General features: G+C 40.4%; 1 protein-coding gene across 2 annotated transcripts in view; it reads right to left on the reverse strand.

Moving 5' to 3' along the window:
* Positions 1-25,585, reverse strand: part of LOC122798172 (MDM2 binding protein) — a 983,220-nt gene that overhangs the window by 134,108 nt on the left and 823,527 nt on the right. For both annotated transcript variants that reach the window (XM_044066913.1, XM_044066912.1), the window contains exon 17: positions 5,183-5,248. In XM_044066913.1, coding sequence (XP_043922848.1) covers positions 5,183-5,248 — 66 coding nt within the window. The remainder of the gene's footprint in view (positions 1-5,182; positions 5,249-25,585) is intronic.

A 25,585-nucleotide genomic window follows, 5' to 3' on the forward strand; every position in this document is an offset into this window, starting at 1 on the left:
AACTGAAAAAAGCCTTATGATTGTCTTTAGTGTCCTGTGCAATTTTTCTCTTGAAGCTGGCCTTGGAGGATTTTATGAGGAATCGTAATTTTTTGCTAGTACTGATCAGAGATGCCTTCCCTTTTAGGGATTTTGCTCTATCATGTAGTAGCTTCCTCCTTCTGTTGTACAGTTTATTTATGGCTGGGGTCCACCAGACTGGCCGCCTGCCTTTGGATGATTGGGTCTTGATTTTGTTTGGGTAGCATGATCCATGCATTCCTGGAGATGTCCGTAGAATGCGTTTATATAGGATTCTGCAGTTTGGGCCGTAGTTTCCACTGGCCCTGGGGCCTTGAAGGATTCCACTTCGGTTTTGAGAAGTGTGAAGTTCGCTTTTGAGAAGTTTTTCACTGTGGTTTTCTGGGCTGAGGGTGGGGTCGGGATGTGGATATCTAGTGAGATTAACTTATGGTCTGATCTTACCAATGAGGGATATACTTCTGGAATGGAGCATAGAGTCCCCATGTTGGTAATGATCAGGTCTAGTATGTTTTCCCCTCTTGTGGGAGTGGTGACTAGTTGTTCCATAGCATTTGAGTTTATAAATTCCAGGAACCTGTGGGCTAAGGTGCTGGGGCTTGAGTAATGCTCCCAGTCTATGTTTGGGTAGTTGAAGTTGCCCAATATAATGGTGTTCGGAGAGATCTTCATGTTCTCCAATGTTTTCAGGAAAGCCGAGTGGGATTCCTGACTTTGAGAGGGTGGTCTGTAGGATGCTATAAACTGAAAAGCAGTCTTGCCCACTGTCAGTTGCACATGGACGGTCTCCGATGCTTCGTGCAATGCCACTAACCTGGAGGTGTGGATATCCTTGATAAATATGGAAACTCCCCCTTCCTTTTGTGGTTCGGTCCGGGTTTTGGGGCCGAAAAGCATGATATGAGGTATAACCTGGTAGTGCTGGGGTGCTCTCTGGAGCCTTGAACCAGGTTTCTGTCACTGCACAGATATCAATGTTCTCCATACTGAGGAGAGCTTCGAGTGCATGCATCTTGAGGTTATGACTTCTGGCGTTTAGCAGCATTACCCTTAGTTTCTTGTTCCTTGTGCTGTCTATGGAGGTGGGTTTGACTTTTGAGCCTTGCCTAAAAGGCACTATGGGGTGGCAAGAGCCTTTGCCAATATCCGAAAGCCCAGGGTGACAGGTGCAAGCCGTCCCTAGCGAAGCAACGTGGCTTGTCGAGCATGTCATCCCAGGCTGACAGACACTGGATCCCCTTTGAATGACACCAACATTTTAGCCAATTGTTAAAATCGATCATTTTGTCTTTATACTGTGGCATCATTCTAGGTGAGGGTAAGATGCTGCTCAATGTCAGGGTCATACCGGCCTGGGCTACATGATCAGAGAGCTCCTCTATGTCTCTTTTCATGTAGTCGAGAGAGGTACGTCTCAGGTCATTCACTCCAGCATGTACAATGAATGAGTCATATTTGTATTTGCTTTGGAGTGACCTGAGAGCTTGCATTATGTGGCGGATACTAGCACCCGACAGGCAGCTCACTGTGACCTTCTCTTTATTCAGCCTGGTGAGCGGGATGTCAGTGTGTCTGACAATAGAGTCACCTATTACAAGAGTATCAGGTGTGTTATTCAGCCTTAAGGGTTGTGACTGCTTGGCACACTGACTTTGTGTGCTATGTGTTGTACATGTTTTGTTTTGGGGTAGCGTTTGCTTGGATGTCTGCTTTGGAGGTCTCTGTTGCTTAGGTAGATTTTTATTTAGAGCCTCTGAGTATGTTTTTGTGTTTTTATGTGTTTGGTTCGCTGTTGTGGTGGGACTATGTGATACTGGAATTGTGTTGTGTGAGGTTACCTTCTCCTCCTGACTGGTTACACCAGTTTTGAGATGAGAGAGCTCAGCCTCCAGTTTGGTTATATGGTTGCATCTCTCACATATATTTGAACCTGTTTTGGAGGAAGAGAGGGTTGTCCGTGTACATGAGACAGTTGTAACATTGCCTCAAAATTCCCAGATTCACCAGCTGGACTGGAGAGGAAACAATTGACTGACATTTGGACATGCTAGAGTAATATAGGGAACTGATTAAAACGGACCAATAGGGGACAAGGTAATCGTAGAGAGTATAAGAGTAAGTAGTGCTTATGGTTCATTAGTGCTAACTTGTAAAATTACTTATTTGGACCAGTGAGGGGCCTTAGAATGAGAATATGGTGTTTCATTTGAGAGATAGAGCAGTTCTAAGGAAAAAAGTGAAGAGCAGACTTTGTGGAGCCAGGAATAGTTTAAACCCAATTAGATGTTGCTGCCCGATGTTGCGCTATGTGCAAATGCGTGCAAAACCACGCAAAAGAGGGTTTTAAGAGGGGGAGATCAAGGAGTTAGGAATTGACCCAAAATGGCCAATAAAACTACAGTTTCAAGGCAGTAACCACTCCCACAGGGGCAGGCAGGCTGCTCAATGTTTATCACTGCCACTGATGAACACAGAGACTTCCCTTTAGCCCAAGCAAACAATGGCCTCCAAGAAACTTACAAACAGTTCAGAACAGCAAATCTGTAACTGAACTTTTTTAAATCTCAGAAAAGTGGGAAAAAAGCAAGATTTTTTTTTTTTTTTTTTTAAGGAAAGCAGAGGTTCACAAGTATCAAAAAGTTAGAACAGTGCAGTAAATGACCCCACACTTGAGTGCTAGGCCAGAGACAGATAAAATGCAAGTTTTAAGAAAAAAACGATTTTAAAAATAAGTGCAGGCAGGAAATTCAGTAATCAGCTCTAGGTTGTGTTCTAAATACAGTTACCAACACAGAAATCAAGTTTAACAAGCCAGAAAATGCTCAATAGTAGGCGGAAATGCAGAAAAACTTAACATATACACACACATATACACACACACACACATATATATATATATATGTATATATATACATATACACACACACACACACACACACACACACACACACACACACACACACACACACACACACACACACATCTTTACATTATAGCTGTACAGACACTAGATTATGCACTAATTCCAGAGAAACTAGAAGGAGAGTACCATGTAATGAAAGCAGAAATATGTAACTGGACTGTTTTCACAGGTGGATTTGTCAGTCAAGAGGGCGCATTGTCTCTTTTCTTTCAAACTTAGCTTCCAAAAAGCAGCTGAGACCCATACGAGCTAAAATCCAGTCATATCAGCAGATGTTTTTTGACAAAAATGTGAGAAAAAGGAAAGGTATAGAAAATTGGCAATGCCAGGATGTTTACAGAAAATGATTACTCAAGATACATTAGACAAAAAAGGAGTAAACTTACTGTAGTCATTAACTGCTGACAAATGAATGGTGTTAGATTCAAACTATAGCAAGTGTTTTCAGAATATTTTTCCAGGTGGGATATTAACATATGGCTGCAAATCAGACTTTGGAGATAGTGACAAGGTGAAGGAGGCTCTGCTTCTTGGCCTTCTATAAGTAAATGGGTCCAAAGCAGACTGAGCCTGTGAAACTATTTCCCTTGTTTCAAAAGTAAATGTTTGAGTGGCACAGAGAAAGATGGAACTAATCAGAAGAATTACAAGAAGTGTGGATTCAAATCCAGTCCCAGTACTGCAAGAGGGTGAAGAATGAGAAAAAAAGAGTAAAGCAAATTTAATAAAAAACAGTGGGAGAACTGGAAAGTATCATCCCATTATAAACTACTCAAACTAGAGATAGAGAAAACTGAAAAACATGATTCTTGTGTTTGAGTCAGTCTAGAGAAGCTTGGATTTTAACTAGAAAGTGGTGTAGAGAAAAGGTGAGGACTGTGAAAAAGACTAATAATACAGCGAAGCTGGTAAAACAGTGGGAGAACTGTGGAGCATCAATCCCACTATGTGTTATTTACCTCACACTGGGTTGAAAAACTGAAAAACATGAGTCCCACTTTATACTACTATTAGAGACAATAAAAACAAAAAAAGACATACAACCATAATTAAAATAATTGTCTAATTTCTAACTATAAGAACAAAAAATAAAGATCACAATTAAGAACGGAATAATTAGTAAAGCTTATAAGAAGAGCATGATTACTATAAGACTCAATCAAAGAAGATTAGAAAAGATAGGAGGAGGAGGATACAAATGACTAATTACAAGAGAACCATGAGAGAAAATTTGTTAGGCCCCTTGGTATACTACAAAGTCTGTAAGATTCTGGATGTTTCCAAGGAAATGTGTACTCAGGTACTCTTACACTCAGAGTAGACTTTAGAGGATTTGCCCTCAAGCAGTAAGTAGCTGCTGGTGATGTGAAGGGAAAGAGAGATGAAACTGGGAACACATTTTTGTGAATGACTGTCGTTAATACTTTAAGGACTTCCGGCAATTGTATCAGGACAGTCTGTAAGGGGAACATATAACAACTTAGGAGATGATGCTACTAAGTTCAGGTTTTTGGTTGCCAATACACCAGAAGGACTTAAAAGTTAATGTAACAAGCAGCAAAAATAAAGAGTAATCACCAGAAAAGTGAAAATCAGACATTTTTACTAGTGGTAAATGAAGTGCTGAATATTGTTAAGGAAACAAAATCCTATATATGAGACCATTAAAAGATCGAGTAAGTAATTTTCATAAAAATAAATTGTGCATTTGGGAGACATACATAGAAAATAGTGCTCAAGTATATTATTACAATAAGCAATGCAGTAGGAAATGAAACGTATCTGAGTAGGTTATAATGCATAATAGTAAAGAACAGAGTTAAGATGGCACTTAACATATATAATGCACGTACACAATAATACAAAATGTCACTGAGATTTTTCTTTTTTCATTATAATTAATGCATACGAACTTATGCTGCAAACCAGTAATATGAGTGAAGTTGCTGCCAAAAAAGTGCACTAGTAGTTTTCCTACAATGAACATTAGTGCTAAGTTCTAAATTGTGCAAGACGATGAAAAGAACTGGAGAAGCAGGTGCAGGATGTGCCCTCCCAATCTGGCATGTGAGATCGGAATGTATGACAGCCAGTGGTGCACAAAGCACAGGAGCAGCTACAAAATGTTAAATGAAAAGTGATAAGCTGGTGATATCACAATAAGAATTCCTAACAGTGACAGTCAGATCAAATTAGGATGACAACCACACTTAAATATACAACTAAAATATATAATACCTGCTTTACGTTATTATTAGCAGCCTTCTTCATTTCCTCATGAAGACCCCTGGAGGTCTTCAGATCCTTTAAAAACAGAAATGGAACAAAAGTAAGAAACTGTAAAACACCTCTGTTAATTCAGCAGCTGTCATACAAACCACATGTGTATATTGCTGTCTGACATCTAGTTTTTAAACTAACAAATTTGAAGCAGTCAGTACACAGTAACTGAGCACAGACTTCATAAACTGCATACAATACATTAAGGTTCACAGTAAAGTAAGCCAAAATACTGTGTGTGGTATCTCAGAACTTAAGAGAGCTCAAACATGTTTTCCAGAATTACAAAGAAAATCTATTTTTTATATATCTGTAAAAATAAATGCTTGTGAAAAAAATAGTTCAGAAAATCTACAAACAAAATATTAAGTGTTGGTGTAACATGTCTGAAGACCTAGTTTTGAGAAGGACAATGCCATCACTGAAAAGCACCCAAGGTGGCAAAAAGAAACGTTATTACAGACTAAAGATGTGCTGTTACAACTCAGATCCTGCCTTCTCGTTATACACACACCGCACATCTTGGCCACTGCTTCTGAGGGTTAATAGGCAATTGTTATTGTAACTATTCGCTCAGAATCCTCAATTACACTATGCCTCAACTGCAGCTGCTGAAAATGCCAGCCTTTTCATCTATACATGGTTAACAATTTCCTACAATTTCACAGGCAAATTAAGGTATAGTAATCAGATGGCAAACACTTAGTATTTTCTGGAGTGTAAATGCTAATAAAAAGTCTAAACACCACAATGATTACCCACAGAGATTTTTGTGTAGGTGGTAATAAATGCACATGTTCTGATACTATATATACTTGCCTTTAAGCTGATTTCTTAAAAAAAAAAATCAGTGCAGAAGTTTGATATTAAAAAATTCCTAGAAAATGCACCGGCTCATGAACAAATCCAAGAGTTAAAGTTGGCAAGAGGCAGCAAAGTGTAAGGATGCCACACTGCCAGTTCACTTACCTGTATGTTTAAAGACTGTACTGCACCAGAGATAATCTCTGTCCCAATCTATTAAGTCCACAAAAAGTTACATGAAGTGCCAGTAAGACACAAGAGTCATCAAAACATTTTTGCTCATTATGTTTTAATGATTCTCATGCCTGACAGTTCACATAACTGTATGCAATTTAAAAGATGTAGTGGGAATTTGTACTGGTAGCTTACCACTTCTGTTTCGTGCAAGTGTTTTCTACAATTTAAAAAATAATTTTTTTAAATAAAATATTTTAAAGAAAGGATGGGGCAGGACAGAGAACCAGGACCTGAATGGCCACCTGGTAGAAGGAAGTGTAGATCTGACTGTAATAAGCCAATTGCAAAAAATGCAATGATCAGCTTATTACAGCGAAGTGCTTTTTTTGGCTCTTCACTTAAAGAACTGAGGGGATGGAGCACTGATTCATGGTACCAGCTCAGGGTACTGATTGAACCAGCTACACTTCTGCTCATTCCTCCAATTTTTCCAGCATTGGGGATGCTTTAATACTGCTTTTAATGATCCTGATTTTCAACTATCTGTATCTAGAAATTCAATTATATAGTCTCTCAAGCTAAGAAATTGAATTTTTCTCATCTCAAGCAAGTGGTTCTTCATGCTAACAGACACCTAAGAAGAGACCCGTTCAGCAAAAAGCAGTTCAAGTTTCAGCTTTGGTATAAAAGATGGAGTCCAGTAATTTTGAGGGAAAAAATGCACTCAGTGGTGTTTAATATAAGTGAAACCGAACGAATATACAGTCAGATAAAAGGCTGGAAAAAAGAAGCTTTAACTAGCGATTCAGATGAGGTAATAAAAATGCAAAATAGGCTGTAATAAAGAAAAGTCTGTCTGGGCATGAGACTTCTAAAGAAAATGCTGTTTCAAAAATAGTGGTGTTAAAAGACAGTGTGTGTACAGAAAACACAAGAGTTTCTGCTGTACCAAAAAAATCTAGAAAGAAAGAATATTTGTGTAAAATCTTACCGGATGCATATGATATTATGATCGAAAGTTCATAGGTTCATAGGTTAGTACTAGGCTAACTGCTTTTGCGAGCCATTGTAAGCCTAGCCAATTATCCCTTGTGAGTCTCAAACCCTGCACCTTGTCTTTGTAAGGCAAACACCTTAACCACTAGGCCACCCTCCCAACCCCACAGTTCCCCCTTACTGCCCCGCTGTGGCTGTACTAGTGGCACCCTCCTTAATGGCTTCCAAAAAGGTATCCGCTGAAGATTAGGGAACAAAGATTGAACAGGCTACACTGGCCTCTCGAAGAATGCCTGGATCCAGAGGTGCAGTCAAAAATTCAGGCCTGATCGTTTTAACCTTCTTCTGTGGCTCACCGGATGGACCTGTGGTGCCCTCCATACCAAAAGCTAGCCTTTTAAGCTGTTGAATCTCGAGGTAAATATTAAGAGCCGACAAGCCACTATAAGGCATTTTAAGGAACGCCTTGCAAATTGCCCAAGACTTGTAATCGTGCTCGGACCTAAGGCAAAACAAACACTGATTGGGGCCATCTTTGTGTGGAATCTGATATCCACAAAGGCACTTGCTTTTCCTAGATAACATCAACCTCAACAAACATGCAGCAGCACAAAAAAAAAATAAATAAATAAATAAATAAATAAATTTCCCTAGCGGGGCACTTATCTGAAAACAGCAAACAATCGGCAAGTGGATGAATGGTAGAAGCTGGTGTTCTGACTGGGTCATTCAGTTCTGAGGAATGGTACGTGCCGACATCACCTTTATGGCCTACACTGGCTGCCTTGCTATGTGCAATGTCGCATGTAACAAGCAGTAGCAAAAGTCTTTTGTATACTGGCTGGATGTTTGGGTCGCCTTGGCAGGGAATCCCACAGTTTATGAATACTGCATGAAAGAGAAGGACATCAGACTATTAGTTTTATGAAAGTACAAAAAACAACTTGGTTGGTGTTCCACATCAGAATTTATTAATTGAAAGGGCACACTATATGTATTCTCCAAACCTGGTCATGAGAAAGTAGCTAAGGGCTATATTAGTAAAGATACAATCATACCAGCAGAAAGAGCGGCTCTTGACAAAACTGTGACAGAAAGGAAAAGTATTAAAACTTGGGGACAACAGAGAATTTGTTGGAAATTATTATTCACTACAGACAAGGCAAAAGAGAAGCAAGTTTATCCCAGCAATCAGGGAATGCGGACAGGCAGTGGTGAGATTCAAGTTGCTGTATACAGTTGTCTTCAGAATACTTTTTCTGGATGATCAAAGACATTTCTGGATGCAGTACAGGCAAAGGTGGAAATAAAAAAAGTTTACATGGTCACATATCCTATGTGGAATGTCTAAAAGCCCTATCCTGTACTTGGTCTCCTAAAGACTGTTGAGAGATTATCTGTGCTTGACCTATAAAGCATTGACTGATTCTGCTCTGATAGTCCTGTGAAGGACCTAAACCTATTCTGAAACATAAAAAAGAACATGCTTGAGGGAGAGGTATGCATCTCAGACACTACCCTTTCTCTGGGGCATGTTTCCCATCCATGTGAAGCAGAGTTCTTCCCTAAATTTAAGCATAACATGGACCAGTGGAAGGAGAATCAGAAATTTAAAATGAAAACAGGCACAGTACAATTACATACTTAAGAAATTAAGCAACAATTAAGCTTGCATACACTGCTGTGTAACATACTCTGACCTGCTTGTTCAGCATTCAGCGTTTCATTGCTGGATATTAAATTTTTATCTGTGTTTGTATTTTCACTCAGGAGTGCTTGAGAACTTTTGCTTTGTTTTAAATCAGAAATTTACCCCAGGTCTAGTAACTATGTCTCTAGCAGACGCAAGCAGCCTGAAAATGCTTGACCAACCCTACCCAAGCCTTAAAATAAACCTAGGCTATCAAATCTTATCAGATGCATTTGGGAAGTAAGGCAAGACTTAAAAAGGACCCCTGGGATTATTAGCTTAGTAATCACTTATGAAACTAATCAACAAAGAGTGAGCTACATAGCACAAGGGACTCTGCTTCTCATTTTTCTGACAATAACAAAGCCCACAGAGAGATTTTGGCAATGAAACCTTTTCCAATCTCACAAAGGAAAATGCATGAGTGACACAAAAAAGCACAAAAGCTGACTAAAAGAATCAGGAATAATTTGGATTTCAACCAGAGACAGGTGTTGGGAGATGAAGATGATCAGAAAATTTCCGGAGTCGGCTGACCGGCACTTGCGAACTGCTTCTGCTTCAGGCCCCGCATGGCAAGAAAGACTAATGTAATGGCGTCGACTGCATGTTTTATACCCCCGATGACCTGATGTTATGGAAGAAGGGACAGCAACCGACACAGGACCCAAGACTTTGTTAATCAGGCCGACTGAGGGCTACCTGCAAGCAGATAACCCAAATGTAATGACTGCAACAGTGAAACACGAAGAACATCTACCACATATAGATGGCTGATTCTTGGAGTAGTGACAACTCCAGGTTTCCTCAGTCAAGAACAAACCGAGAGACTGTGTCAGAAAACACAATGAGAGCATCTGTGTGGGGAAAAAGTAACAGGCTATCTTGAGAAAAGTACAGTTGTGTCAAATCTTACCATAACAGTTGATGTCCTTCTCTTCATTGTTACAGTATTCTTTACATAAGGGATCTCCTGCCAAGGATAGTCCGAAGTCTGGCCAATAAATACCAATACCTTTACATTTTATAGGTGCAGTACGTCACATGTATGCTTCCCGCATAAGACATAGAACATAAATGTGATGTACGGATGTGAACACTCAGAACTGTATTGCCCCAGCAGCAAAAGAATAACCTCGGGAACAAAGGAGAACATGTACATCCAGAAGGAAAAAGGATAGAAGTGAAGAGGAAGAAAGGGACACTCAAACAGGAGGGCAATCAAAGCACAGGGACAACAGCTAGGAAAGAGGGGGAGGTAGGGAAGGGACTGAATACTGCAACAGTGAAGAGAAGGGCATCTACTGCTATTGTAAGAATTTACACAATGCACTATGTCCTTCCATACCACTGCTGCAGTATTCCTTACATACGGCAGAATACCAGAAAGTACAGTTGTGTACACTTACCATAAATGTAGATGTTTGAGTGTATTCAGTGTTGCAGTCATTACATTTGGGTAATCTGCTGGCAGGTTGCCCTCAGTCGGCCTGAATTCCAAAGTCTTGGGTCCTTGTAAGCCTCTTCCATGACGTCAGGGGTATAAAACATGCAGCCAACGCCATTTTCTTTAGTTTTTCTTGCCCCAGATGTCAGGTGCCCCCCAAAAGGTAGCAAAAAAAAAAAAAAATATATATATATATATATATATATATATATATATATATATAAAAAGTTTATATTGCTGTATGTATGTATATATATATATATATATATATATATATATATATATATATATATATATATACATACATCAACATAAACTTTACCTTCATCTACAAGCAAATACACCACACAGGTTGTAGAAAAGAAAATCAGCAACAGTGTAAAATTACTAAATAAATAGGAGACTGTAAAGCATTAATCCCACTACATATAGGATTAGACATATGAAATATAGCTTAAAGTATATACCCCACTTTATTTCATTAATGTTTAGAAGGACACAAGATATTGAAGAAGTAACTATAAATAAAGTATTTTGTTTTTGTACTTTTTAACACCTTTACTGAATTATCACTTAAGACACAGGCAAATGTACATTTCTATAAAAGAAAACAAACCATGTGACATATTCACAGTTACAAATATTATACATTACATATATTTCTTTATACAACTATCATCAATCCAACATGTTTTTGCTCTTATTAATATTTGTATATAAATTATACATCATCCTGTAAACTAGTTTTGTATAGGGTGTAGTCGGGAGTATTTTAAATGTAAGGTGGGAGAGAAGTCTTAGTGAATGATTAATTAAAGCAAGAAAGAACTTTTTCTTAGCTGTAATGTATCCAGGTTTTATACTGTAAGAAGGTAAAAAACGCTGAAAAGAAGCATGTTAAAACTAATATAATGTTGTGATCTTGGGCTTCCTGGTTGGGGATGTAAAAGTGGGGGAGCATGTTGTGTGGCTGAATGTAATTTTGGCGAACAAAAAAAGAACAAGTGGTGTTTACCGAAAATGCACTCAATGACAGTGGAGTTTGCTTCTTTCTCCTCCCTCCTAAGAGTGCAACCTCACAGTTGGCATTTATAAGTCCTGGGGCTATCCTTCCACATGGGGGGTGCAAGAGGGCTTGCCCCCTTCAATAAAATTGAGTTGTTTGTTGAAGGCAATTACAACAAACGTTTTTTATTTTATTTTTCCATTTGTCGAAATTGCCTTTGATAAGTTGGCATGAATATGTAAAACAGTACTAATAATACTATACATAAAATTAAGAGAATAGTCTCCCTGTTTTGCAGGGGGGGGGGGTTAATGTCTAGATTAATGTCCTTGGTTTAAACTACAAATTTTTTCAGCAAACTGGCTTGAACAAATGTGACAGTTTTCTTGCTATAACACAGTTATTACCCATTTTTAAATTATCACATGCTCTCCGTGACAGACACATCACAGGTGCAAGCAATTAACCATGAGAAGTGTGTGTTCCTTGAGAAATTGTTAAAGATTCTTTAACGTATATTATGTAACTAAATAAGCCCCTTGCTATGTCCCTAATGTGGCCTTAACCCTCACAACACCTTCTTAGTAACCAGCTCTTAGACATGACTCAATGCAATTTTATGTAAATATGGACATAAGTACATTGGCCTGCACTAACCCTTCATCTTCTCTAATCTTCCCACTAACTAGACCACTTTGCCATATCCCACTGCAATTCTATGTTGTTTCTAACTATTTGTACTTAACCTAATTGCTATTACACTGCTTAGATAACATTACTAATCACCGCATTCATTTATTATGTTCTTACATCTACTGCCATTTCACTTCTTATACTTTATTTATTCAGTTCATTACAACCTGGGGCTAGCTTGCAATTCGTCATACTTGATCAGTGCACTACTCCAGTAAACAAAAAAACAAATAAATGAATAAATACCAAAATACATACATACTTCATATAAAATAGGCCTGAAGATATTTCTCCTGAAAAAATTTCATGGTTAGCCAAACTGTTCTTGTCTGTGACATTTACAAACCAGACGTTTGTGACTAAGTTCCATTTGTTCCTCACTTTAATTTCTCCAAATCTTTTGGGTTTCTAATACCATGATGAGAATGGACCCCATTCCTAAGTCAAAGTATGATTAAAATTCATGAAATTAGTATTGTTTCAATCTTTGATGTCGGCCAGAAGTGCTCTTCGCAGCACCTGCAATGTGCCCAGTAGTGACTCCTTCGGCAATTCATATGGTGTTACATGTATTGGTAACACTTCTAAATGCGATTATAGATTCTTTACAAGACCTGTTGCTCCTACTACTATTGGAACTGTCTGGGTATCTTTCTTACACACTGCTCTCATTTCTGCCTGCAAATCCTGGTATTTTAAGACTTTTTGTCTCTGTACACAAGACATTGTAGTCACTGGGTGTAGCAATTTCAATTAAAATTTTGTCTTCTTTTCATGGACAACTTTATCTGGTTTTCTGGCATCTGTCTTTCAAACTGTTGGTAATGGATGATCCCATGTGATGTACACCATCATCTTCTATGATACTTTGTGGCTCTTGTTTCCCAGTGTTTTTCAGCTACTTCAGCATTATAACTTTTGCACAATCTCCAGTGTAACAGTCTTGCCACATTATTATGCCTTGTTTTACCTGCATGTTCAATGGACTTTGTAAACCAACGTGTACACAGCCCACTATCTTGGGCTGCCAACATTAATCTTTCATCTTTGAATTTGTCTCCCCTTAACCATTCCTGCATTCGATCCTGATCACCACGGGGTTGTTCTAGGAGTTTTCTGTAATTACAACTATATTTATGCATTTTTGACATTTCCTGCCTTCTCATCCGATCCTTCACCTTATATCATTTCTTTTATTTTTTGGCAATCCATGCCATACTTAGATGCTGCCCCTTTTTACAGTTCTCCACTATGACTTTATTTAACAACAAATGATCCTTTGTTCCATACAACTTTCTTTTATTGCCCTTTTGTTCTATTGCCATAATTGAGTTTCTTCTAAATGACTATAAACTCTGTTGGCATCAATTCCAGTGTATAGTTTATACGTCGTTGGAAGGCAAGTTATTGGTCTATAACTTTTAGGTTAGCTTGCCGGTTCACTCAAGCACTAGCATTGTTTTTCCTGTTGCTATGCAGACTGGTGTCTGTTCAAGGTACGCATACAAATAGTTCTTACTCATGGCTAAATCTTCGTGCAAAGATATTAATACTTTTAACCAGAAGTTAGGTACTGCATTTGGGTCTGGGGTTTTCCAATTACAGGCTTTTCTTAACTTTGTTTCAGTCTCTCTGGCTGTTACTTCATCCCATTTCATATCCTTTACCTTTGAGCTTTTTAGTCTTTCTTCCTCACAAAAAGGGACAGCTGATGTGCACCCAAGTCATAAACATGTTATGGAAAATATGTTTTTTGCCTCTTTTTTCCTTTAGAAACTGCAATCTCAGAGCTGGTCACACAACTTAAGGGGGGGTGAAAAATTTAAAAGTGGGGTTTAGTGGTTTTGTGCCAAGATAACAAGAGATAATCTCTACAAAATGCAACTATGAGGAACTGCACTTCAATGAATTTCCATTCCAAAAAATATGATCAATAAGTGTTATAATTATGGAAGATGGCATGTCTCTCAGAGTCATGAGACATTAAAGAACAAACCACTGGAAGCGAGCAAAGACTTTATTGTTTATCTATTCATGGGCCTTTTTTGGTGTATTTTCAATATTTAAGTTCTGGCTTTCATCCATATTTTGCCTTTTGAAGGACAGCTGTCATATAAGTTTGCAATCTCCTGAGACTTGACCTGAAGCAAAAAAAGTTTTTGTAAACAGATGTCTGTTGAATTCAGAGAAACTAAGGTTAGTGAGCAGAAGAGATTTTTTCCTAACTGCATTACTGTCTTAAGGTTTGAAATAAACCTAAAACATTAGGTCATTTGCCCTACAGGAGTCATGGAAAACCTTCCCTCAGAAGAAAGTTCTAGAAGCTGCTAAACATTTACTTGACAGAACTGTGAATTTCTGTTTTTCTGCTCCACCATGAACCTGAAATGCTTTTATGAGACTAGCACAACTGTATGAACAGAGAAACATCTTCATATCCCACTGTAATCACTTAAGCCATTGAGAAAAGGAAATAAGGGATAGAACCAGTCATCATTTTCACATTTTGGGCCCTACGACTTGTTAAATGCTAAAAAATCCAGAACAGGACCTTAAATATACTTATTTGGAAATACAAAAGAAAGAAACAGAACATTTCCTCAGTGAGTAGTAGAGACCGTTTCTATGGCTCTTTTTTGGAGGAACCTGTTTGCAAGCTATTGCAGGTAGTCTTGTATGGTTATCTAGAAAAATGAAGGGAATAGATGCAACTCTGCTCTTTACCCCAAAAAACAACCTCCTTTACTCCTCTGCTGAGAAAAAAATGTTACCAGCTAAAGGCAGAAACAGCTTTATTGTCAAGGAAATGCAATATTGATGATGGGGAAAACTGTGTGCTACAGGAAATGGAAGGTGTCTTACCCAGAGTTTTTTCTTCTATTTGAAAAACTGTCTTTTTTAAATTATGTAGGACAATTGCTCAAAAACTGTCCAACTGAGACAAGGAAAAGTGCTTCGTGGTCGGATAGAATTATGTATTTGTTGCATGTCAGTAAAACTTTCTACTTAGTGCAGAATTCACTAGGACCAGTTTAACACTGTTAGGTTACAGCTAAGTAATTAAGCAGGGATGGCAGCTGAGAAGTAATAGATACCTTGTCTGAGCATTCCTTCTTCACCCACTTGAACTCAGCACTGTTTTCAACAAAACCCAGCATGGGGGGTACCATGCCCAAAGTGAATGAATGCTGTGGCAAAATGCTAAGTAATCATGCTTATCCCCAGAGCACATCATTTTGCCCTCTTGCTATTAGTGAGCAGCTTCTTACAAGTCAAGAAGGAACACTAATCTAACACCAGATAAACAAATGACACAAGAATAAATCCCTGCTCAACTTGGAGAAAACACCAAAGGCTGCAGCTGGTGGAAGAGAGAATCATCTTTAAGGAGATCGAGAGTGGGGATTCCTGTCCACCACGCCATCCTTCAGTAGACAGCTCACAGATGACTGAAGCTTAACCAAGCAAAGACAGAGGCATTACTGATGCATGTCACTGTTCATCTGTCACATCTTTCTCACGTTTCCTCTTAATTATTTTTCATGGAATTTTGTATCCTGTGACTATTATCTGGCAATGGCACTTAATGACAGGCTAATGCTCAAGGACCAGGTTTTAGCAATCATCAGCTCATATTTCCTTCTTTAGAAAACGAGCCATATCATGCAGCATATTCTATCTGCATACTTAGCAATTGTGACTCGCGCATTAGTATTGCCTCATTTGGATTAGTGTAATACCCTTTACCTCAGACTTATGGATGAGGACCTGGTGTGCTTGCAGCAAGTGTAAAATTCTGCAGCTAGACTTCTGTCTGGTACATCTGTGGTGGTTCTGCGGTAGCATTGTCATCTCACAGTAAGACGCTGTCCGGTTCGATTCTCAGCTAGAGCGTCTTTTGCGTGGAGGCATGCGTGAATGGGCGTACCTTCATTGAAGGTTGTGCGTCAGGGCTGGTAACTCGGCACGTAAAAATCAACTACCAATCATTAGCGGACCGGAGTTCTGCTCTGGCGACCCCTAACCAGGAAAAGCCAAAAGACACAACAACAACTTCTGTCTGGTACATCAGGTCATATAACACCTGGCTTGCAGAATCTGCACTTGTTGCCAATCACTGCTAGGTGTGTTTTTAAAAATCTGATATCATTTACTGTGTCCTTTGCTGCAGCTCTGTGCTCCAGCAAATAACATGAAGCTGTCATTTAAAGGGCTGCTGGCTGTTTCAAGGACCTGCAGTGAAACATCTGGTAGGCTATATTTTGCCTATTGTGCTCTGGTCCTATGGAATCAGCTACCTTCATCGACTGGTGTGTGCGACTTCAAGTTCTCCTCCTGAGATCTCTAAAATACCTCAACAGGTAAGTCCCTCTTAATCCTGTTAAGATCACCTCACCTTTCAGACATCACAGTTTTTCCTGTGATTATTATTGCTTTAAATGTGCAGTTATTTCAACATTTTTGGTGTCAAGTTATTTTGTCTGTGCAACTAACTTTTAAGTATTTACATATTTTAATCAAACCTAATCAAATGTCTTTTCACAAACCAAATGCTACAGTAAGCAATTGGTCCTAGACTGGTATGAATCTTAAAGTATCAGTGATGTGGAAAGCAGGCAAAAGTACAGTTGTGTACACTTACCATAAATATAGATGTTTGAGTGTATTCACTGTTGCAATCATTAAATTTGGGTTATCTGCTTGCAGGTAGCCCTCAGTCGGCCTGATTAACAAAGTCTTGGGTCCTGCATCAGTTGCTGTCCCTTCTTCCATGACATCAGGTCGTCAGTGGTATAAAACATGCAGCCGATGCCATTACATCAGTTTTTCTTGCCCCAGATATCAGGTGCCCCCTCTAATGGGAAGCAATTAAATATAAAAGCACAAAGATAAACTTCCAACAAAAAAGCAAATACACCAAAAAGGCTTTTAAGCATAGTAAAGGAAAGTAGAGGTATAGCCAAAAGAAGTTAGGGGGCTGGAGGGAGAGTAACCAGGACTGCAACAGTGAATACATTCGAACATCTACATTTATGTTAAGAGTACACAACTGTACTATGTTCGTCATGTTTCACTGTTGCAGTCATTACATTTGGGTAGATTCCCAAAGCTATGGTTGGAAGGAGGAATTTAGATAGCATTAGGGCCAGCTATAAGGCCCTGCAAGACTGCAGTGGTAATGCCAGCTCTGGATTTACAGAAAATTGGCAAATGATAATGCTTGGTGAAAGTATGTATAGAACTTCAAGTAGCAGCTTCTAGGATGTCCCTGGTAGGGACGCCTCTGAGAAAGGCTGTAGAGGTAGATGCAGCCCTGGTGGAATGAGGTCTGATCCCCTGGGGGATAGGTTTTCCATGGTGCTTATAGCAGAAATGAATGCAATGGCTTATCATTTTAGAAATGGTTTGCTTTGAAATAGCCTTCCCCTCTGCCCCTGCAGCAAATGCCACCAGCAGTTGTTCATATTTCCTTTGAGGTTTAGTCCTGTCCAAGTAGAATATAAGTTGTCTGTGCACATCTAAGGAATGCAGTATCCGTTCCCCTTTATTCTGTGGATTGGGAAAGAAGGTTGGCAAATGAATGGACTGATTAAGAGCCACACTGGATACCTACCACCTTGGGCATGAAGGATGGATTGGTTCTGAGGGACACCCAGTCCGTATGAAAGATGATTAAAGGCTCCACTGCCATAAGGGCCTGTAATTCACATACCCTTCTAGCTGAAGTGATTGCTAAAAGGAAAGTTGTTTTCCAAGAAAGAAATTTTAAGTCTGCAGTAGCAGCTGGCTCGAAAGGAGGTAAAGTGAGTTTCTCCAAGACAAAGTTAAGGTCCCAGGCTGGGGTTGGAGCTCTCCTGGGTGGTCTCAAATTTCTGGCCCCTCTGAGGAACTGCTTGAGCAGTGGATGCGAGAAGAGGGGAGGTTCTGTGTTATAATGAGCTGAAATGGCTGAGGCGTGGATTTTAATGGAGGAAAAAGACAGGTTCTTGTGAAGCATCTCAGTTAAGCATTGTAAAATCTGAGGTAAATTGGGTGCTGCTGTGTTCATCCCTTGAGACTGGTTCCAGGTACCAGGCCTCCTTGCCTCTAAAATGATATCTATCACAGGTATGCTGAGGGATGGTAAAGGAGAGATTAAATAATTAGCCAGGCTGCAAGGTTCAGTGTTAGAAGCTGAGGGTGCAGAATCTGGTTCTCTTGCTGAGACAGCAGGGAAGGAGTCTGAGGCAGGTGCCATGGAGATAACCGTGGCACACTGCACAGAAGGGGGTACCAGTGTTGGCGTGGCCAGTCTGAAGCAATCAAAATCATCCTTGGTTTGTCCTGTTTGATTTTTAATAGTACTTTGGAGAGCAGAGGCAGAGGCGGGGAAGGCATAGACTGATAGGTTTTTCCAGCTGAAGGACAGAGCATCCACATTCCAGGATTGTTTGTGGGGAGTCCTTGTGCAAAATTTGTCCAATTGGTAGTTCTGGGGAGAGGCAAACAGGTCTATATCTGGGCTCCCCTATTTGCTTGTCAACATGTTGAAAATCCTTGGTTCCAGTTTCCACTCATATGGGTCCATGAGGTTTCTGCTAAGTCCGTCTGCCAGTGCATTTAATTTTCCTGGCAGGAATTGAGCTTGTAGGTGCACTTGGCAGCTCAAGGCTGTGCTCCACAATGCCATGGCTAGTCTGCATAGGGGGTAAGAATGTGCATCCCCCCTGCTTGTTTGTGTACCACATAACAGTGGTGTTGTCCGTCTTTACCATTAGTTGTCCTGGAAGAACTTGGTCCTTGAAGGCTGTCAGAGCATTCTGTACAGCTAACATTTCTTTTTGATTGATATGCAGGTGCATTTGGCTTGGGTTCCATTTGCCCTAAATGCACTTTCCTGCCAGGTGATCCCCCCCATGCATAGTCTGATGCATCTGTTGTTAGCGTTTGGGCGGCAGGGGGTGGTGTTAAAGGTAGTCCCTTGTTTTGGTGGCAGGCCTCCGCCCACCAAAGGAACTCTAGGCGTAAGCAAGGTATGACATGAATCATTGTTTCCAGGTCTTGAGAATGCTGCCACCATAGGCTTTTTAGATACCACTGTAGTTTCCTCATATGTAGTCTTGCATATGGAATTATCAGAATGCAGGAGGCCATATACCCCAAGGCTTGCAGTATTTGTCTTACAGATAGCAGGGTTTTTGTGGCCACTTGTTTGAAGTAGGGTGTCAAATGAATTTGTTTCTCTGGCGTGAGGTAAGCCATCTAGGAAGTTGTATTCAAGCTTGCTCCCAGGAATATAATATGTTGACAGTGTACCAGGTGTGATTTCTTTTCATTTATGGTGTACCCCAGACAAGGTAGAACCCTTTATACAGAGGCCAGATGATTCAAAAGTATGTCCTGGCGTTCTGCCTGAATTAGACAATCGTCCAGGTATGGGTATATTTGAATATTTCTTTGCCTGCAAAATGCAATAACTGGAGCTAGGCACTTTGTGAATACCCTGGGTGCAGTAAATAAGCCAAAGGGCAGTGCAGAGAACTGATAGGGTGTGTAGTCTGCTTTGAACCGTAGGTATCTTCTGCAAGATTCCCTGTTTGTGATGTGCAGGTATGCTTCTTTTAAATCTAGTGTTGCCAACCAAGCATCTTTGCCTAGCATAGGAAGTAATTGGTGAAGAGTCAGCATCTTGAATTTTGGAATCTCCAAAAAGGTGTTTACAGTAGACAGGTCCAGGATAGGACGCCATGAATTGTCTTTTCTGGGTACCAGGAAAAGTCTCGAGTAGAAACTTTGTCCCTTTTCCTCTTCTGGTACCAGTTGAATAGCCCCCATGTTTAAGAGAGAAAGTACTTGTTTTTGGGACTCCGATCACTGATTTGGGGGAGTTCCAGCCACCCGCTTGGTGATGGCAACGTGTGGAATTGAAATCTGTATCACTGGGACACTATATTTAAAACCCATTTGTCCTGGGTAATGAGTTCCCAATTCTTTGCATGAAGAGCAACCTTCCCCCCCCAAAGGGGCAGTCAGTTGATAAGTGTTTGGAAATTTTAAAAGGAAGTCATTGAGGCAGTCTACCATAGGGGGGAGTCTTATTATTCCCAGATTTGGAAGTGGAGGCCCCCCGCTGCTTAGTTCTGTGAGTCCCCTGGGACTGAAACCTGGGTTTTTTGCTATGTCTGGGTTTGGCTTGAGAAGACCTGGAAAGGAACAATTCTTAGAGGGCCAGTGCCTACTAAATCTAGGAGGCTGAACTTGTAAAAAATATTTAACAGTTTGCACAGATTTAGCTTTATCTTCCATCTTTTTAAGAACTTCCTCAGCCTTGTTGTCAAACAGGCGGTCCTGATTTAAAGGAGCATCCAACAATTTAGCTTTAACATGATCAGGCAAAGATTGCTCCTTATGCCTTCTGAGCACAGACCCAGTTAACAGCAGCCCTACAAGAGGCGTCTAATGAATCAAAACCACATTGCAAAGTATGTTTTCTAACTTGTTCAGCAGAATGCATTAAATCTTGTAATTCTTTATTTTCCACACAGTCAGGAACCAACATAATTTTCTATTTAAGCAGTCCAATAACATGTTGCTGATACTTTAACATATGAAACTGGCAGTTTAAAGCCCTAATGGCCAAGGCTGCAGAAGTCTAAACCTTCTTACCCCATCTATCCAGCGCCCTGGAGTCTCTATCAGAAGGGGTAGGACTTTTAGCAGTAGAAGCCTGAATGCCCTTGGGCCCCTGTGAAATAGTCTTTGGACCTGCAATAGGATTTTTAAAAAGGAACTTGAGGGATTCAGGGACCCTGTAGTTTCTGTCAGGTTTTCTGGGAGTAGGAGGAAGGGAATCAGGGTCAAAATAGATTCCGAAAAAGCATCATCAACAATGTCTAGTACAGGAAGAATAGCTAAAGGCCTATACTGAGGTAGGAGAAGGAAATCCCTATGCCTCTTTTTTGAATCAGAAAAATCCTGGCTTTCCCAGTGGAAATGCTCCCTTAGAGTATGTAAGGTTTCCCCAAAAGAAAAATCCTCAGGAGGGGAAGCAGAGGGAATGGAGTCCTCTGCATCAGAATCTTCATAGGTAGATATGGGCAAATCCAGATCAACAGAAGAATCAGAAAAAGACAGAATCCGGATCAGAAGATTCATAATCAACTTCAGTCCTTGGCCTCTTAGAAAGGGGGGGGGGGGGTTGGCTACCCCTGATTAGAGTTATTAGATCTTCAGCCATTCTTATTTGTTTTTTAGGCATAGAGGCCTGAGCATCGGTTTTTTAGGCATGGATCAAGATTTAGGCCTAAGTAAAGAAGAAGGCATCTGTTTAGTATGCAAGTCTGTAGGCCTGAATACACCCTCAGAAGCCGGTGCCTGCACAGCGGCTCCGGACCCATCCAAGGTAGACACATCCGTGGGTTCCATAGTTGAAGCATCTCGCGGCATACTGGACTCCGAATGGGTCTCAGTAGAGGCCTGCAAATCAGAAGTAGCGGGTATCAGGGGCTGCGAAAGCGCCTCACTGAGTACCGGCGAACTGGCGACTGGCTTAGGAGAAACGTCGTCGGCAGTTTTAGACCTCGGCGGCCTGCTCTGTCTTTATCTTTGCGTTTTTTCAGAATCCTTGTAGTCGGATGGCTAAGCGAAGACATTTCTGGATAATTAAACCAAGAATCGAAATATTTAGAGGCAAAAATATACCGACAACGGATAGTGCGCTGATTAAATAAAGCACAAAACCAACAGCAAGGTACGTCGTGGTCAGGGCCTAGGCAAGGAATACAGTACGAATGAAAATCTTTATGTGAGGTATTTGCTTTCCACAAGTAAATGCAATTATTAACTTTTACTGACATCGGTAAGGAGCAAGAAAAAGTTTCCCCAATGGGGTACTTAGTTTTAGTTGAAGACTTCAGTTCTGAAACTCGAAAATGAAAATTTCCGGAGTCGGCCGACTGGCACTTGCGAACTGCTTCTGCTTCAGGCACCGCACGGCAAGAAAGACTAATGTAATGGCATCGACTGCATGTTATATACCCCTGATGACCTGATGTCATGGAAGAAGGGACAGCAACCGACACAGGACCCAAGACTTTGTTAATCAGGCCGACTGAGGGCTACCTGCAAGCAGATAACCCAAATGTAATGACTGCAACAGTGAAACACGAAGAACATCTACCACACATAGATGGCTGATTCTTGGAGTAGTGACAACTCCAGGTTTCCTAAGTCAAGAACAAACCAGGAGACTGTGTCCGAAAACACAATGAGATCATCTGTGTGGGGAAAAAGTAACAGGCTATCTTGAGAAAAGTACAGATGTGTCAAATCTTACCATAACAGTTGATGTCCTTCTCTTCATTGTTGCAGTATTCTTTACATAAGGGATCTCCTGCCAAGGATAGTCCAAAGTCTGGCCAATATATACCAATACCTTTACATTTTATAGGTGCAAAACGTCACATGTATGCTTCCCGCATAAGACATAGAACATAAATGTGATGTACAGATGTGAACACTCAGAACTGTATTGCCCCAGCAGCAAAAGAATAACCTCGGGAACAAAGGAGAACATGTACATCCAGAAGGAAAAAGGACAGAAGTGAAGAGGAAGAAAGGGACACTCAAACAGGAGGGCAATCAAAGCACAGGGTCAACAGCTAGGAAAGAGGGGGAGGTAGGGAAGGGACTGAATACTGCAAAAGTGAAGAGAAGGGCATCTACTGCTATTGTAAGAATTTACACAATGTACTATGTCCTTCCATACCACTGTTGCAGTATTCCTTACATACGGCAGAGTTCCAGAAAGTACAGCTGTGTACACTTACCATAAATGTAGATGTTTGAGTGTATTCACTGTTGCAGTCATTACATTTGGGTAATCTGTTGGCAGGTTGCCCTCAGTCGGCCTGAATTCCAAAGTCTTGGGTCCTGCGTCGGTTGCTGTCTCCTCTTCCATGATGTCAGGTCGTCAGGGGTATAAAACATACAGCCAATGCCATTTTCTTTAGTTTTTCTTGCCCCAGATGTCAGGTGCCACCAAAAAGGTAGCAAAAAAAAAAAAAAATATATATATATATATATATATATATATATATATATATATATATATATATATATATATATATATATATATATATATATATATATATATATATATATATATATATATATATATATATATATATACATGCAACAATATAAACTTTACCTTCATCTACAAGCAAATCCACCACATAGGTTGTAGAAAATAGAGAAGGAAAGATAAACTCCAGAATCACTGGGGGATGGCGGGCGGGTAACCTGGACTGCAACAGTGAATACACTCAAACATCTACATTTATGGTAAGTGTACACAACTGTACTATGTTCTTCGTGTTTCACTGTTGCAGTCATTACATTTGGGTAGAATCCCAAAGCTATGGTTGGGAGGCTGGAGCTAAACAGCATTAGGTACAGCTATAAGGCCCTGCAGAACTGCAGTGGCAAAGCCTGCCCTGGACTTAGAATAGAGAGGCAAATGATAATGCTTTGTAAAGGTGTGAACAGAACTCCAAGTAGCAGCCTCTAGAATGTCTTTGGTTGGTACTCCTCTGAGACAGGCTGCTGAAGTAGCTGCAGCTCTGGTGGAATGAGACCTAATGCCCTTGGGCACAGGTTTACCATGGTGTAAGTAGCAGAACCGGATGCAGTGGCTTATCCACTTTGAAACTGTCTGCTTTGAAATAGCCTTTCCTTCTGATCCTGCAGCATATGTCACTTGTAACTGCTCAGCTTTTCTTAGAGCTTTAGTCCTGCTCAAGTAGAATCTTAGCTGTCTGTGTACGTCCAAGGAATGCAGAATTCTCTCCCCCTTGTTCTGCGGATTTGGATAAAAGGTTGGCAGATGAATTGTTTGGTTAAGAGCCACAATGGAAACCACCTTAGGCATAAATGTAGGATTTGTCCTCAGAGACACCCTGTCTGGGTAAAATATGATAAAAGACTCTACAGCTATGAGGGCCTGTAGCTCTGAAACTCTTCTTGCTGAAGTAATTGCTAGTAGCAGTGCTGTTTTCCATGATAATAACTTTATATCAGTGGTAGCAGCTGGTTCAAATGGAGTCAGGATGAGCTTTTCCAATACATAATTGAGGTCCCATGCAGGTAATGGTGATCTTCTAGGAGGCCTTCAATTTTTGGCCTCTCTAAGATACTGCTTTAGTAAAGGATGAGAAAAGATTGGTGGCTCTGTATTGTAATGAGCCGAAATGGCAGAGGCATGGATTTTAATTGATGAGAAAGATAGGCCTTTGTCAAGCATCTCAGTTAAGTATTGTAAAATCTGAGGAATATTTGGTTCTGCTGTATCAGTTCCTTGTGCTTGATTCCAAGCACAGAATCTCTTCCATTTATCAGCATAAGAGTTTCTAGTACTAGGCCTGCTGGCTTCCAAAATGACATCCATCACAGCTTTACTGAGAGGAGATGTTTGTATAACCACATGATCAGCCATGCTGCCAGGTTCAGTGTCTGGAGTTGATTGTGCAGGATCTGATTGTTTTGCTGGGACAGTAATTGAGGTCTTTGAGGTAAGGTCTAAGCTGGGTATTGAGACAAGTTCCTTAGGAGTGGGTACCAGTATTGGCGGGGCCAGTCCGGGGCAATTAGTATCATCTTTGGTTTCTCTTGTTTGACTTTTAGGAGGACCTTGGGAAGAAGAGACAGAGGAGGAAAGGCTTAAACTGATAGGTTTTTCCAACTGAAGGATACGGCGTCCACTTTCCATGCTTGTCTGTGATAAGTCCTTCTGCAGAATCTTTCCAACTGATAATTCCGAGGACAGGCAAACAGATCTATGTCTGGGCTCCCCCATTTCTCTGTTATCATGCTGAAGACTTGTGGATTTAGTTTCCATTCGTGAGGGTCCATAAGGTTTATGCTTAAATCGTCTGCCAGAGGAAGAAGTCTGTGTAGATTTAGCAGGAAGAATAAGCCTAGATCCCTTCACACCTTGGGAGGTGGACGAGACTGTCTGTAGACAAAGGCAGACTTAGAAGGATAATTCCCCTGGAATATGGGGATAGACAAAAATATGTTTGAGTTCCTGCAAAGCCTTACTCTTATCCTGAAGGGACTAATAGACCAGCAGCAGCTGTCCCCAAACAGATTTTTTATTATCCTGAGATGCATCCAAAAGCTTGGCTTTAATATAATCAGGTAAAACCTTTAGATGTAGCTAAGAATAATGCCTCATCACAGAACCAAAAGCAGCAGCCACGGAAGAGGAATCAGCATCATTATAGCTGCATTTTACGGAGTGATGGGTGATCTGGGCAGTGGCTCCATGGTGGGAAAGAACTGAAACTTTCCTATCAGGGAGGTCAAAGACCTCTGAAGCAACCTGAAAAATAAGGGACAAAACATACCTCGTCATTTGAGTTTGTTAATTAATAGCCCTAAAAGACAAGGTGGCAGCAGTATATACTTTTTTACCCAACCTCTATATTGCTTGACTATCCTTATCTGAGGAAAGAAACTTAGTAGATGACAAGAGCTTAGAAGGCTTGTCGGAGGAAGCTGAAATCA

Source organism: Protopterus annectens, chromosome 3.part1 (genome assembly GCF_019279795.1).
Source record: "Protopterus annectens isolate FY-2018-M chromosome 3.part1, PAN1.0, whole genome shotgun sequence".
Lineage (NCBI taxonomy): Eukaryota > Metazoa > Chordata > Ceratodontiformes > Protopteridae > Protopterus > Protopterus annectens.